This window comes from Geospiza fortis, unplaced genomic scaffold (assembly GCF_000277835.1).
Source record: "Geospiza fortis unplaced genomic scaffold, GeoFor_1.0 scaffold11, whole genome shotgun sequence".
Taxonomy (NCBI): Eukaryota; Metazoa; Chordata; class Aves; order Passeriformes; family Thraupidae; genus Geospiza; species Geospiza fortis.
The window spans coordinates 12,160,080-12,174,581 of NW_005054304.1; the positions used below are offsets into that span (position 1 = coordinate 12,160,080).

Genomic DNA, 14,502 nt, shown 5'->3' on the forward strand with positions numbered 1-14,502 from the left:
TGGAGAACTGTGCATTCAATTTTGTGCAATTAATCTGTTTTCTGAATAAACCTTAGAGAACCTCAGTCAAAACAAAATCCCAGGATTAGAGTAGCCAGTGGATGAGTTTGTAATTTTTTCCAATTTTAAATAGATTTTTCAGTAATTGATGATAGTGTTTGCAAGTAGATAGAGAGTGGTCTTCTGCATCCCTGAATTTCACATATGATTAGTGCACCAGTGTATCCCAGATGGAAAGTACATTAGTGAATAATATAGTCCAGGTTCTGGATTACTTTAGAGAATGGAAAATACTTTTTGCATAATTGAGGAATTTTTTAAACTGAAAAGTATTATTTTTCTTGTAAACCCATAGTACTTTGGATTTGAAAGAAACAAACTTGTAATATAACCCAAATTTATTGTAATCTATTTAGCTATTAGTATTAAATTAAGTGATTAAGATATCTTCATGTCTGCTGAAGTTTTAAAGAAAAAATCAAATTGTGAAAGATATCTGGGTAAAGGCTTGGAGACAGCGTTGATTGAAATATTAAGCCCATTTTGGGAGTAATGTATTCCACTGTTTCAGAGCAACTCTTTTCCTCACATAATTTTATTAATTTGATTTAATTAAATATCTACTTAATTCAAAGTGGAGAAACTGATTGATAGTTGAAGAGATGGCACAATTAATTTTCCCCTTTTTAATTTATGTGTAGAAGAGATGGAAGAGGAAATTATTTATGTGACTTCTAAAGGTCTTGGTGACAAGAAACCATTTTGAAATTCATTATAGATTCCTTGATTACTTCCTTAAAGGAAAAATTACTTTATATTCTTTTTGCCTGTGTATTCAGTGTTCTTTGTTTATATGATTATCAACTTGCTCGTTTGTTTTACAGATAACAGTGGGTAAATTTTCCTTATCAGTGTGACAGAGATAGACCTTGTTCCTTTCCAGGTCTTGCAAGAAATGTGCTCTGCATGTTCTTCCATATTTCAGAGGACTCTTGACACGGTGTGATTGTCGTGCGTGGCTGCCATAGACTTAATTTTATTTATTTTGGGGGGTTATTTTCTCTTTTTCTGCTTGATTTTTTCAGCTAATTCTGGAATTTGCACCCTTCCTTGGAGTGGTGTGGCTCTTCTCACAGTGTTTGTGTGGAGCAGAGAGGTCTGTGTCAGTGCCACTCCCATTGTTGGTTTGGTCATTTTCTGCGTGGGGGATGCATAGTCTAGAGAAGTCCCAGCCTGAGCCATGGTGGCCACAGCAGGATCCTGGCATGGCCAGCTCTGGTTCTCACACCAGAAGGCAGGGAAGAGGGGAGGGTTCCTCATGGAGTCGCCTTTGCTATTCCTGACCCTTAGCAGCATCCATTCTATCTCTTCTCCTCTGGGCAGCCATGGGGCTTCTGAGCTGCGTCACTGTCATCATTGTGGCTTAGCTAGGAGTGCCTTATCCTGAGGATGAGGCACAGAGGCCACTGGCCCTGTTTGCTGGTGCCAAGTACTCAACTACATTCTGCTGCCTAATAACTTCCTCTTCCCTGCATCCTGTGTGTCAAGCAGAGAAATTTTAGTTGTTCAAGCTCTTTTGGAAGATGAATACGCTCATCAGTCCCTGTGTCCTGTTATCTTGCCCAAACCTTTAGGAAGACTCTTTGTGCTACACCTGGACATTGGCACTGGACCACTGGGTTTGCTCCCCGGCCTCCCATGAGAGATAAATCCTAACTTTTCTCAACCTGCTTCATATGACCACATGCCCTTAGTAAGCCCTCTTGGAGGTGTTTGCTAAGCCAAGAACCCAGCTGTGGGACACTCTTTGGCACGTTGCATTGACAGTGATTTAATCTGTAGCCCATGTCACAAGTCTGTTGGGCACTTCTTTGTTCAACCTACGGTGAAGCTACCAGGACATTAATGCTGCCTGGTAGGTGGAACTCAAGGTATTTGCTTCCCCATCATGCTCTCATGCCTCTAGCAGCAAAGGCTGCAGGAGACAGATGTGGATCCTACATGGACTCAAGAACAGAGATCAGCAGCTGTTGGGCTTTGAGGGGGCAACAGACCTATTAATTGGCAGATGCCATGCTTTACATGGTCGCCAGGCAGCATAAGCACGAATATTTGGCTCAGATTCCTGTGAAATGAAGCCAAGGTCACAGCTTTCATTGCTGTTTCTCCCTTTATATCTATTACTGCAATGCTCATAGAAGCAGCAAAATTTCCATTGCCAGAGTGTACTGGCTTAATCTATTTCCATTTACCCCTGTAACCCTGGTTGACACCTCTGTGAGTGTTGTCCCTCCTCTGTTTGGTTATAGCCCTGGTCCTTTTCTCCTTTTGACATTCCGCTAGATCAGGAGTGCTTGGTCTTCTGTCCTGTGGGCCACACCGATTTTGGAGGTTGGCAGTGAGAGCCAGCCGATGTGGTTTGGCATGTTGATAACTACTCACTCACTCCAGCTCTGTTTGAAGAGAGGGGGTTGCTGGACTCAGGGGAGCTCCAGCCATCTCTTCTGGCTCAAACAGAAGGCTCCACAGTGGTTGTTCTCTGAAACTCAAACTGAAATGGAAATGGCAGGCAATCTGGGGCTGGACGTGTCAGGTTTCCTTTATCTGAAAAATTTGCATTGTTGACTTTTGGCAACCACACTCTGGCTTTTCACCAAGGGCATCTTTACATATGCCCCTGAATTTGCAAAATGCATATTTTTGGATTGCCACAGGAGTGTTTTGTGGGCAGTTTTTATGTTCTGTGTAAAGTCGGTACAGCTCTGTTAGTATTTCAGGATAATGCTCCTTGAGTTGTCAGCAGTAGCCAGGGCTTTTATAGTACTATGCCCATGCTGATTGGTTCTTTTGGATATGGGACTGGGGAGGGGAAGGTTAAGCTCAGGGTGCCTCTGAACAGCAGCTCACCCTTTTCCTTGGTCTTAGTGTGGATGTGGGTGTGCCCCAGTCTCTGGTCAGTCGGCTGGAATCACAGGCGATCCAAGTCCAGTTCCCAGCATTAACTGGGAATGGACCATTCCCAGCTTGAATCAGCACTGGCCAAAGCCTTGCTCCTTCAGAATTGCTTTGCTGCCTTTGAACTCCTCCTGGCTGGACATGGGCTTGTGCTGTGGTAGGGGTTGGAGTCAGCATGGCTCTCCCAGGCCACACAGCACCCGGAGCCTGTGTCATCCTCTGCGCCAGCCTTGGCCTCCAGCAATTCCACTTGTGGGTTCCTCCCTTTCATTTCCCAGGGCTGGCTCACTCAGTAGACAAGTGTGATCTCAAGCAGAGTCACATGCTGTAACATGGCAGCTCTCCATGCATGCCTGTGCAAGCACAGCTAATTCACCTCGACCACTGGGAGTGGAAGTCCCTTGACTGGGGTGGGATGTCCTCTTTGAGAGCCCACAAGCTTGCTGGAAAAAAAAAAGTTTGGATGACAGGGTGACAGAGTTCAGAGCCATCAAGAAAGCCCATCCAAGGGGTTTGATTCCTTAGAGCAGAGGAGTTGCTCCATCCCTGAATGCTAAATGACTTCTTAATTTTTATGTCTACTGCATTAAACTTTCCAGAGAGTCCTGAGATGGTTTTCTTGCAGTGAAACATGGATGCATCTCTTTTGGAGATTATCCTGATAGATAACAATGTTTCAGAACTTGCTATCCAATATGCAAAAGCAGATGTGCTTTTATTGGCTCTTTTTAACTTAAACTGTGTTTGCAGCTCTCTGCAGAGCAGATGCTCAGAGTTTTGTTGGTATTCATTGAGCATAATAGAACCACCAGAGCTCCAGGAAGAGGTGCTATGTTCGATAGAACAGGTTTGGTTAAATCTCTGTTAGTCTGAAGGGCCTCAGGGCTGATTTCCAGGCAACGATTGGCCTGTGGTGTCCTTCAAGGCTCCCATGGTGGAGATGGTCATGGGGGCCTTAAGTACCAGAAAGAAGAGGGCTGGAGATTTCTTTGAGGTATGATGGGCTGCAGTCTGCCACCCCTTTTCATTCCTCCTCATTAATTTTATTTTCTTGTTTATAGATTGAGGGGGAATAAGGGTTCCCAGGCAGGGTCAGGGTCTCCAGTTCCAGGTGCTTATGGCTCCCAGTTTTAGAGTACCAGCAGGTATGTGAGAGCCCAGAAACTCATGTAGCTGGTCACTAACCTTGCAGCTTTTGGATGTTTTTGTTGTATTTCTATTCATGAGTAAAAGCATTTTACAGGCATTCAGGTTCCAATTCTTAGGGGTTTTTATGTTAGAAAATTATACTCATCCCCCATTATTTTCTACTCAAAATGTATGTGTTTTAAAATATGAATAATCATTTACATATGTAGCCTTCCAAGCTGAATGGCAAAAAAGCCAGTTACCTTTGATATAAAAGTTACCCTTAGTTGCAAGATTAACTTTGTTTTAGTGGTCATTGGGAAATGAGAACCTGGGCATCTTTCAGAAAATAGCTAATGCAGAAATGCAGAACAAAGGGGGTTTAAAATTAAATATTTAAATTGGCTTGTCCTATTACATTTTTTAAACCTGAATATAAATCTGTCTAGCATGAGTTTGTTGAATCAAACAGGGATCTATCAATTATGGATTTACCAAAATAAATTAAAATTAAAACCAAATTATGATATCTGATTGAGATTGTAATTTATCATTTCTACAAATATTTAATTTGATGGGAACCAAACTGGTGCTGCCATTTCCAAAAACCAATCCTCGTAATTTATTCTGTGGTCTTATAAATTTTCCTTTGCTTGCTTCTTTAGTGGTGTCCCAAATTACAATTCTTTCTAATGGTCAGCCTATCTTGGCTTGAATTTTCCCATGCCTGAAGTCCGCAATGCTGATGTAGCAGAACAAAAACTTTGAAGATATTTCCTTTTCTCTGTGCTGTTTATTATATCCTTTGCTTTGCGTGTAGACCGAGCTCTGAAGCTTAGGTCAACAAGAAGCCACCATTGTGGCCAGGCTGGCTCGTGGGAAGCAGCACTCAAATGGTTCCAGTTTGCAGCTCTCCTGGGTCTGAGATGCTTCCCGCAGGTCAGGCTGGCAGCTTCTGGGGCTTGGAATTGAAATGGATGCCTCTCAGATGGCATGTGCCCTCGGCAGGGTTTTTACCTGCTCTAGGCTGGGGGAATGGTCCTTAGCTTCTCTAAAGGAGAATTAGGATGGATTTAACGCTTACTGGGAGAGGCAGACATCAGCTATAAAGAGAACATGGAATAATATTTTGCCTTTTTTTTTCTTTTTACTTTATAAAGTTAAACAAGTGCTACAAGAAGTTTCTGCGCTTATTTATTCGCTTTCTTAAAACTTTGGAATCCAGATCTATAAATACTAGCTGACTTAATGTTTACCATTATGGTCACTCTCACTTGAATTGATGGATGCTACTTGTTAGGAAAAAAAAGTAAAAAAAAGGTATTAAGATATATAATCTGCAGGAAAATATTAACATGCTGTTGTTGTTAAAATATGTTGCTTTTGTCCATAAGGGAAAACCACTGTGAAAGTCTTAGCCCCTCAGTTTTCTAAAAACTGGAAGCCTGTTTGCCAGCTATTACAGGAGCAAAAGGAAAGACATCACAACCAGACTAAAGAGATGTAGCTCTTCATAAAGGTAGCAGCTGTATCACAGACTTAGTTGTAGTGGGGTTTCGACCTTAAATAAAGAATCACCATTTCTTAAAAATAATCATGGCCCAACAGGTATAATTCTTTTTTTTTTGGGGGGGGGGGGGGATTTTAATGTCATTGCTTCATTGCAGATTTCTAGTTGGAGTTTTTTCCTAATTATTTTTAGAAGGTAATGTAGGCTTGCTAATCCATGTGAGTTTTCTTAAGAAATATAAAATACTTTTCAGTATTACCAAATAACCCATGCAGATGTGCAGCTGAATTTAACCAATTCAGAAAACTTTTGACTTCTTGTTAGAAAATATCCTTTATTCAAACTTGAAAAAATAGATCAGGAAGTATTATGTTTCCAAGTGTGTGTTTACAAATCTGAATTGATTTGGTTTTTCTTAAATGTTCAGGATGCGGAAAATGTACAGATTTAATTATATTAAGTTGTAATATCATTACACATGTTTTACTGACTCTGAATGGAGTAAAACCAAGCAGATAAATTTATAAACCATAAATGTGTGCAAATAAATTTTTGACAGTCAAATTTTTAACTGTGACAATGCAGTTTTGATTTTAATTCCTTTTTGCTGATTATGATAACTTAATTGCACTATATAGTCTTAAAGCAATTATTTTATATAAAGCTAAGCTGGGTACTTTTAGGCAAACATTAGTTTTGCCCTGATTTATGTGCAAAAATGTTTCCCACTTAAAGGAAAGCGGTTGAAGGAATCTGGATTGGATAATTTAGGCTGAACTGTTGAAAGTGAAGTTGTTTGCTTAGGCATCGATCCAGTCAAAACTTGTGCACATCTTTAACTTTCTGCAGTCTGTGTAGCCTGTGGGACCTCTACTGACATGGATAAAGTAGCAAGCGTGCAACATCATTCCCAAATTGGATGTACATACCCTACTGTCACAGGCATGTGAATGAAAAGTGCATTTAAGTGTGCTTGCAAATAAAATATCTGTGACTCCTCAGAGATTACCTGATCCCACCAAAACACCAAACTGACAGTCAAAAATGAGATTTCCTTTCTTGTCTATGCCTATGCCTGGGGGTGGGGAGGGGGGAAGGGAACGTTTTGTTGCTTTTAATACGAGCTTCATTGGATTGGTTTGTCTCTCTGGTGCAGTCGTGACGCAGTGTTGTGTTTTATCAGTGCCCACCCCCAGCAGAATTCTTTGCTTAAGAGGAGGCAGATTTTCGCCTACTGAATAAGGATCTGGACTCGCATTGATGCTTCTCAGTGTTGTCTTGTGTGCTCTCCTGTGCCGGAGTGAATTTTATCCCCGGACTGCCTGGTGTAAGTTACAGCCCTCTTTCTACCCTCTGAAAGTTTGCATGTTCAGATGTGACTGTGCTGAATGATAGGATGTCTATTTTAGACTTCAACCTGTATTTCTGATCAGGAGAGAAGGTTGCTAGAAGAACTTAGCTCATTTTTCTCTTGAAAAGACTTTTAAATACTGGGTGAGTTTGAAAGACTTCTCTGCATGGTTTTCTTTTGTAAAACGTTTTCTTTGAACACTTGTTTTCTCTGAATTGATCTTGCAAATCTCTAGTATTGAGTCATAAAAACTACTTGCCTGCTAGAAAGACTTTGTTCAGTCACTGAAGGATCAAATTGTCCTTTAGTTAGAGAAAAATATGTTTGTCAGCAAATGCATGAGAGTTTGTTCATACTTCACCTTTTTTACTTGTTTGTAGAATTGCTTAAAGTGACTGCTGTCTGTGTTTTTAGTGAATGTTTTCAGCAACAAAATCTCATGCTAGATATTTTATATCCATTTTTGACCTTTCAGTGGTGGGAACAGAAGGTTGATAGGGACTAGGAAAAGGAAGCATCCTCTGGAAGTTTTGGGAGCTGACAGTGACAGTCCTTCTCTGCAATGTTAAACTGGACAGGAATCCCTGGAAAGCTATCAACTTCAGTCTTGTTTCCATATCAAGTAGTAGCATGAAGTATGCTTAAACACATTGTGACTGTGTTAAAATAGGAACTGATTGATAGAAAAACCTGCTTCTGCTGATGTGGTAATTGATTTTTTTTTTATAGTAAGTTCGGAGTGCTTTTTGTGTACTGGAGCATTAAACTTGCATAATGTTTGGCCTTGTGACAAGTCCTGTGCATGTAATTTAGAGCCATATAGGGATGTTCTCAGTCTTGAACCACTTGATTCAATACCACCTTTCATATCATGAATGTAGCATTAGTAATTTAAAGTAAATAATTTGTGAGCCTTGTGGCCTGAGCATGAACTGGAAATGATAAGGACTATTGATAAGAAGCATGTTAGTAGCTCTGGTTATAAACCAGGCTTGGTTTCTATGCAGTGCTGCGTTCAGTACCTGGAGACTGGAATGCCAGATTTGGCCTGAGTTTATACACATAGGTGGGAACCTGACAGATTGGTTTTATATAAAAAGCAGAGGATATAAAAGAGAGGATATGGACTAACCTCCCAGGAGCTGCTGTCTGGTAAGCATTTTAGACAGACTTTCCCCCCACTGGTAACTAGAAGTGAACCTGCCTGTCAGTACAAATCCAGTGCCGCTGTCAGTCACTAAACATCTACTGTTTTCAACACGGCAGAGGAAAAGAAATTGTCCTCCCTTGTCTGCCTTGCCATGATGCAAAGTCGAGTAGTCATATAAATTATTTTGGGAAATGCTACACTAGCTGCTGTCCTTTGATTTTTGTTCATACTTGGGCAACAACAAATCAGTTAAAACTGGGATGTCGCAGGATCTCTGTCCCATCGAGAGCAGAAGAAAATTTTCAGCTGCAGCATGGGGCAACTTCTGAGAGTAGGAGAGCTGCATGCAGCATGATTTATATGTGGTATGAGCTGCATACCTTTCAATGCCTCACAAGTGCTGTAGGTTCTTCCCTAATTTTCAGTGAAGAGAATATTAAAGGACATTTATGGGACCTCTGTTTGTTCCTTTATGTCACACAGTTGGATTGCTAGATGGAAATGCACTCTGATTACTTCCTTAGAATTTGAACTTAGTCCTGAGCTTTTATTTATCCATTAATTCCTGCTGTTTGATACTTCTCTGTTCTCTTAACAGCAATTTGTTTAGCAAAAACAAAAATCCCCAAACCCTGACATCTCTGATTTTCAAATTTAGTATTATTTTTTTCACTAAAACTTGTCTAGGCTCAGTAGTGTACCATGAATAGCTTCCAGGAGACCTGTCTTAGTAAATGTCTGTATATAAACATGTCCTAAAATGATCTCATGCTTAACACGAGATCCTAACTTTTTCCTGAGGAATCACTTGTCATTGTGCATGAATTGAGGTGCTTTTTTACCTAGGTTTTGTTCTCATCTCTCCCTTAGGGAAGAAATAGCACTCTGTCTTGACAGAGCTGTAACAAGCTGTTTAGTGAATAATAAAAAACAGTCCGAGGGGAGTGTCTGGATCATCTGCCAGTGAGGCAGAGGGATGTGCTTAGCATTTCCAAAAATCAAATTTTTCTTGCTGAGGTGCAAGTTTCTAAGTCCATTTAAAAGGCTTCAACTCAAACCTTGTAAGTATGGTGCACTGACTATGGACCATAAGGAAACTGTTAGCTAAAAAACTTGCCTTAATGCAAAATTAGCTTCTTCCAGCTTGAAATGCCATCTCTGTGCATTTCTCTCCAGCCATCAGAGATGCACACTCCAGCTTCAGGTCCTGCAGCTCCTGGTCCTGACACAATTCCTCTGCCCTGCTAGTGCCCAAGTGTGAGTTTGCAGCATGGCAGAACAAGGTGGGCTGGTTCAGGAAGAGTTGTCCAAAGCCTAAATAGGAAAATGTACTCTTCCACCCAGAGTGTGCTGTGGTAGCAGAGCACACCTGACTGCAGAGGAGGTGTCAGTCCCAGAGGTAGCTGGGAGGGTCTCCCAGCACCCAGCAGGTCAGTTTGAATTGCATTTGGGTTGCATAGAGGCACGTTGATGAAATATAAGAACAGGAGAGACACAGGCTGGTGACTTCCAGGTGTCACACGTGGAGCAGGTCACCTGCCATTGCCTCCTGCATGGTGTTTTTTCCAGTTTCTTTTTCATCCCACTAACAACATCACAAGCTCTTGGGTTACATTAGGTGATGAGGGGCATAGTTCAGCATGTCTGAGCATGCCAAATGTATTTTGGGCTCTAGAAAGAAGCAGACTAAGATTTAGTCTGTATTTAGTCACTGGCCTGCTTTGCAGGATATTTTGCATTTCTAAAAACTTTCTCAGCAGAGATGTGCCTTTTTTTTCATTTATTTATTTTTTTTTAATAAGCGTTTAAAATCTCTTACTGTTTTTTAAGGTTGAAAGTAGTAACACCTAGCCATTCACAGGCAGCCTACATGTTAATTTTTAAACATGTGTTTATTTCCTGTTTCCTTTTGATTTCCATCTTGTTAAAGACACAGCTTGGCTGCTGCTCAGTGCTGTTGCTTGTGCCAACACAGTGGACATCAAGTTGAGCCTCTTAAGTTTTGGAGGAAGCTCTATTTTGAACCATCACCTTGCATAAAATGACAGGAGGGGTGACTTCTTACTTAAGACATCCTTTTCTCCTGAGGCCATGTATCCTATTTCACAGGGAGGGAGTTTGTGTAGCTGCCTCTCCGAGCCCTTTGCCAGAAGCCCCGCTGACAGTCTCCTGGAGACTCTCTGGCCTCCATGAGGCGATTTAGAAGCGCACATACGCACTCTTAAGTCTTCATTTCTTTGGGACCATCTGGAGGAGTTCACCCCACCCTCCTCCCAGGGAAGCTAATAAAGGCAACCTTGTGACTTAGTGGTTTATTTTGGAAACTGCAAGAACTCGCCGTGGCTGGAGGAGCCAGATTTGGCCAACATTGTCCCATGAATTCTGTTGTGGTGGGGCAATGTCACAATCGCCCTGCTCTTTCTCTCAGTCCCAGGAACTGGGTCAGCACAATAAATTGGTAGGTTGGTTGATAAGTGGAGGAAAGACAGATCTTTATTGGGAATAAGGGTGTGCTTTTATCTAGCTGGTCCAAAGAAATGAGTCTTGTATAATCACAGTCTGTGGATGCATGCGTGGACCTCAGTCAGCTTTGCCCATTTTCAGGAGAAGAAACTGGGGCACTGAGGCTAACTTGGCAAAGGTATTGTGGAAATGCATGCAGGATGAAGAATTTAATCATTAATCTCCAGGATCAAGGAAGGACCCTAGTCCAGTACTTCATCTCCTAGCCAAAATCTGACATGCATAATAGAAATTTTTTAACAAATGCTTTTAGTGGGGTTTTGTCTTCATTCACAGGCAAACAAGTGCTAACTGTAATTGTTTCTTCCAAATATCATTAGCCTTTTCTGTTTCTGTCAAGTCCTTTTCCACTCAATGGGCTGAATGCTCATGAATTATAAAAAAGCAACAAGTCTTCAAACAGAAAACATGCTTTGGTGCTTTGTTTTGTCATGTTATCTCATAGTATAAAAATCCTTATACAAATGTTTTTAGCCATTAAGACCTTCTGAAATGTTATTTTAGAGTGTAAGGCATTCAAGGATTGATGTCTGCTCCATGTCTGGAAAAGACTGGAGCAACAGTTGTTCAGCCAGTTTGGAGCCTGCAGAAAAAAAGGGAGATATCTTTTTTTGCTGAATATGTTTCTGTAGAGAAAGTATCAATCCTTGACATCAATTTTAGAGTTTTCTGGGAAACACTTATGGATAGATGTTTTATTTTCCTCTTGGTTGTTCTCAAGGATCCAGCACCTCAGGAGTATGCAAAATCTCTTTTAACTTTTTAACTTTGCTATTATTTCAGGGGTGTCAAAGACCCTTCCTCCCTGCTACTGCAGGACCCAAATTGCATTTGCATCATTGAAAGAAATTAAGCATGGTCTTGAAACTGTCCGTGTGGGAATATTATATTGGAGTGACTGTGGGGAAATAGAGAGTGAGCAGGAGGTGGGCTCGGGGCTTTAATCTGACATCCCCTGCTCTCTAGAAGTGCTTCTTCAAAGAGGTGGAGTTGGCTGATGCAGATTTGCTGCTAAGTGTTCATTTAACCTCTTGCCACAGGATGTCTTTGTGGGGGCCAGTAACAGAAGGGAATTGGCCCTTGGAGGAGGCAGGTAGTTTGGGAAAATTTGCTTCTAGCTTTTGGCCATCTTCCTGTCACTGTGGGCCTTATCACACTATTCAACAATCTTTTGGATGATGAAGGTTTTATTTTTTAAACTCCCTTTCTCCATATCCTTTTTTTGCTTTGAAGAAGCTTACTCTTTTATCAGACTAAGAAAGATGTAATTCAAAAGGCAGTCATAAAACTTAAACTGTCAAAATAAATACTCAAAGATATCTGTGACAATAGTTTGAATATAATAACTGTTAATAATTGGTAACTATCTATAGGAAAAAAACAGAGTTCAGTGATTTCCTTGCACCTTTTTCATAGACTTCTCTAAACCAGTAGGGATACATGGAAATATTGAAATTACTGTGCTGTTTCAGTGACTGAAAACCTGTAAGGAAATTGTGTTCTTACAGCATGGGATGTGATAGCAACAACAGATGAATATTAATGTTCTTCAGAGTATTTTCAGTGGTATTTCCTAGACAGACATGCATATAAAATAATTTTTCAAAGGAGCATATCCATGGCTGCAGCTGATAAAATGTTGAGAGCTCTGCTGAGGTCAGTGGTCAGGTGTTATATATCAGCTGGGAGTCAGGCTGTGTGGTATGGTCTGTGTACCCTTTGTCTTATATTCTCTGGGTGCAAAAAGCCAAGAGGAATCCTCCTGCTAGAAAAAGGGCTTATTGCTCTGCTTGGTAAATTCAACACAAACAAAACTCTCAGCCTTTGTAAATCCTTTTAAATTGCTCCAAAGATTTTCTTGGTCAGTGATATTGCAAGAAACATACTGCTTTGGAGGTGACCTAATTTGAATCTTTTCTGAATTGCTTTATGATTAGAGCAGTCACATGCTGAGGTAGGACCCCATTAGTGGGTTTAAATCATCTGTTTACTTCTGAAAACACGCATTGTTATGAGCTCTGCTGAGTATTCCCTTTTTTTTTTTAATTTTCTTTTTTCTTTTTTTTTTTTCTCTGTTGCAGGACAGAACATCGCAGTCCTACCAGTTTGGAAGCAAAATATGGAATGTGTTTCACTGCTGACCGAAGGCAGCCAAATGAACAGTATTTATAGTAGTTCGAAAATCAGCAGTTAGCAGTTTCTTCACATTCTAACACTACCCAGCACTTTCCAGAGAGAACTCATTGTTTACAAGAAATCTGCTTTCCAAATCCGTGGCGGTGCCCTCCAGCCTTGACTATTAACTATTTGCAAAGGGGAAGCTAATCTACAGTTTGGGGAAAGATGGCAATGGATGAGTACCTGTGGATGGTCATTGTGGGTTTTATCATTGCTTTTATTTTAGCTTTTTCGGTTGGTGCCAATGATGTTGCAAATTCTTTCGGAACGGCCGTGGGCTCTGGTGTTGTTACTTTACGCCAGGCTTGCATTTTGGCTTCAGTTTTTGAAACCACTGGCTCAGTGTTACTGGGAGCAAAAGTAGGAGAAACAATTCGGAAAGGTATCATTGATGTTAACCTGTACAACAACACTGTCCCGCTGCTGATGGCAGGAGAAGTGAGTGCAATGGTTGGTAAGTAACACTTTCCTATTCCAAGTAATGTTTGTTCTGTATTTGTCACCCTGTTAAGTCTGAGCATTGTTAATTCAGTCTTCCCATCTTCTGGACCTGCACATCTGTTTTTGTGTGAATGCAGGGGCCTGTATTCCTTTTTAAGTCTCCTATGGTTTTTTTAAAATGCTTCTAACAATTTACATTTTTCAGTGGTTCAGCCACTTAACTAACAGATGAAAAGGAATGTTTAACACAGTGGATCCTGTATGTGTATAAGACACTGAAAAATTATTTTGGAGGTTTTTGTGATGGTAAATAGAAAATATAAAAGTCTAGAGTTTGTGTCTGTACAGAAGCTCCTACAGAACCAGCAGTTTGCAGTGAGTGTGTATGAGAAAGAATCCTTTTAAAAAAGTTTCAGAAAATCCAAACACTTCTGTAAACTGATTGCCTGGCTGAGTGATTGCAATTAGTCCTACATTTCACCCTTACCCACGGCAAAACTAAGGGAGCAGTAAAGATAATCACACATTTAAGGTCTTTTTAGTTTTTCTGACCCAAACGACAGCAGGTCAGCCCTTGGAGTCTGCCCCCTTGCTTGTGTTTGTAGTTAACTAAATCTCTGTTCAGAACAAACAGCATATTCTGAGGTAAGTAACATTAAGCCACGGTATTTACTCTTTGTTTATGTGCAAGAGGCTTTGTGAGCTTTAGAGAGCTCCCTCCAGGAGCAAACCTGCTCTTAAAGGGCAGCAGGAGGAAACCCTTTATCTGTGGGAGAGGCAGCCCCGGCAAGGGGCCAGCCCTCCCACCTGTCTGGCAGCTTGGTGATTTACACAGGCACCACAGCATCCTCTGCTTGAGAGGGATGTTCCACTTGGAGATTTTCTTCCTTAAACCTACTTAAACCTGACCTAAATGTTATTTCCGCCTGTCCCTTCTAACCTCCTCACACTTTTTATGCGAGACCTGCGCAGGAGTTAGGTGAGTCTGTGCAGAGATTTACTACATGTGGTTATTTCCTGTTTCCTTTGGGAAAAGGGAAAATTGAGTATCTTTAAAAAAAAAATTGTTTTATTTTTGTGGCTCCAAATGGACATTGAGTGACAGTTTCTGGAGTTGTCAGAGGTGGTTTTGTGTGCCTGAGAGTGGCTGTTGGTTCTGTGGCTGTTTCTGAGCCTCCTGAAGATTGGCCACCTTTCCTTGCCCGTGGGGAAGAGGGGTTGGTCACCGAGAGATCACTGGGGCAGCAGCCACTTCCACAGATGGTC

The 14,502-nt window shown here is 41.0% G+C and overlaps 1 protein-coding gene across 4 annotated transcripts in view; it reads left to right on the plus strand.

Moving 5' to 3' along the window:
• Positions 1-6,779: 6,779 nt before the first annotated feature.
• Positions 6,780-14,502, plus strand: part of SLC20A2 (solute carrier family 20 member 2) — a 38,361-nt gene continuing 30,638 nt past the window's right edge. For 3 of the 4 annotated variants that reach the window (XR_004082966.1, XM_005418156.2, XM_031066416.1), the window contains exons 1-2: positions 6,780-6,920; positions 12,699-13,249. Coding sequence is in view for 3 of the 4 variants with exons in the window: in XM_005418156.2 (XP_005418213.1) it covers positions 12,961-13,249 (289 nt within the window). In the remaining variant the exon portion in view is untranslated. The remainder of the gene's footprint in view (positions 6,921-12,698; positions 13,250-14,502) is intronic. The other variant, XM_031066415.1, reaches the window with a different exon arrangement.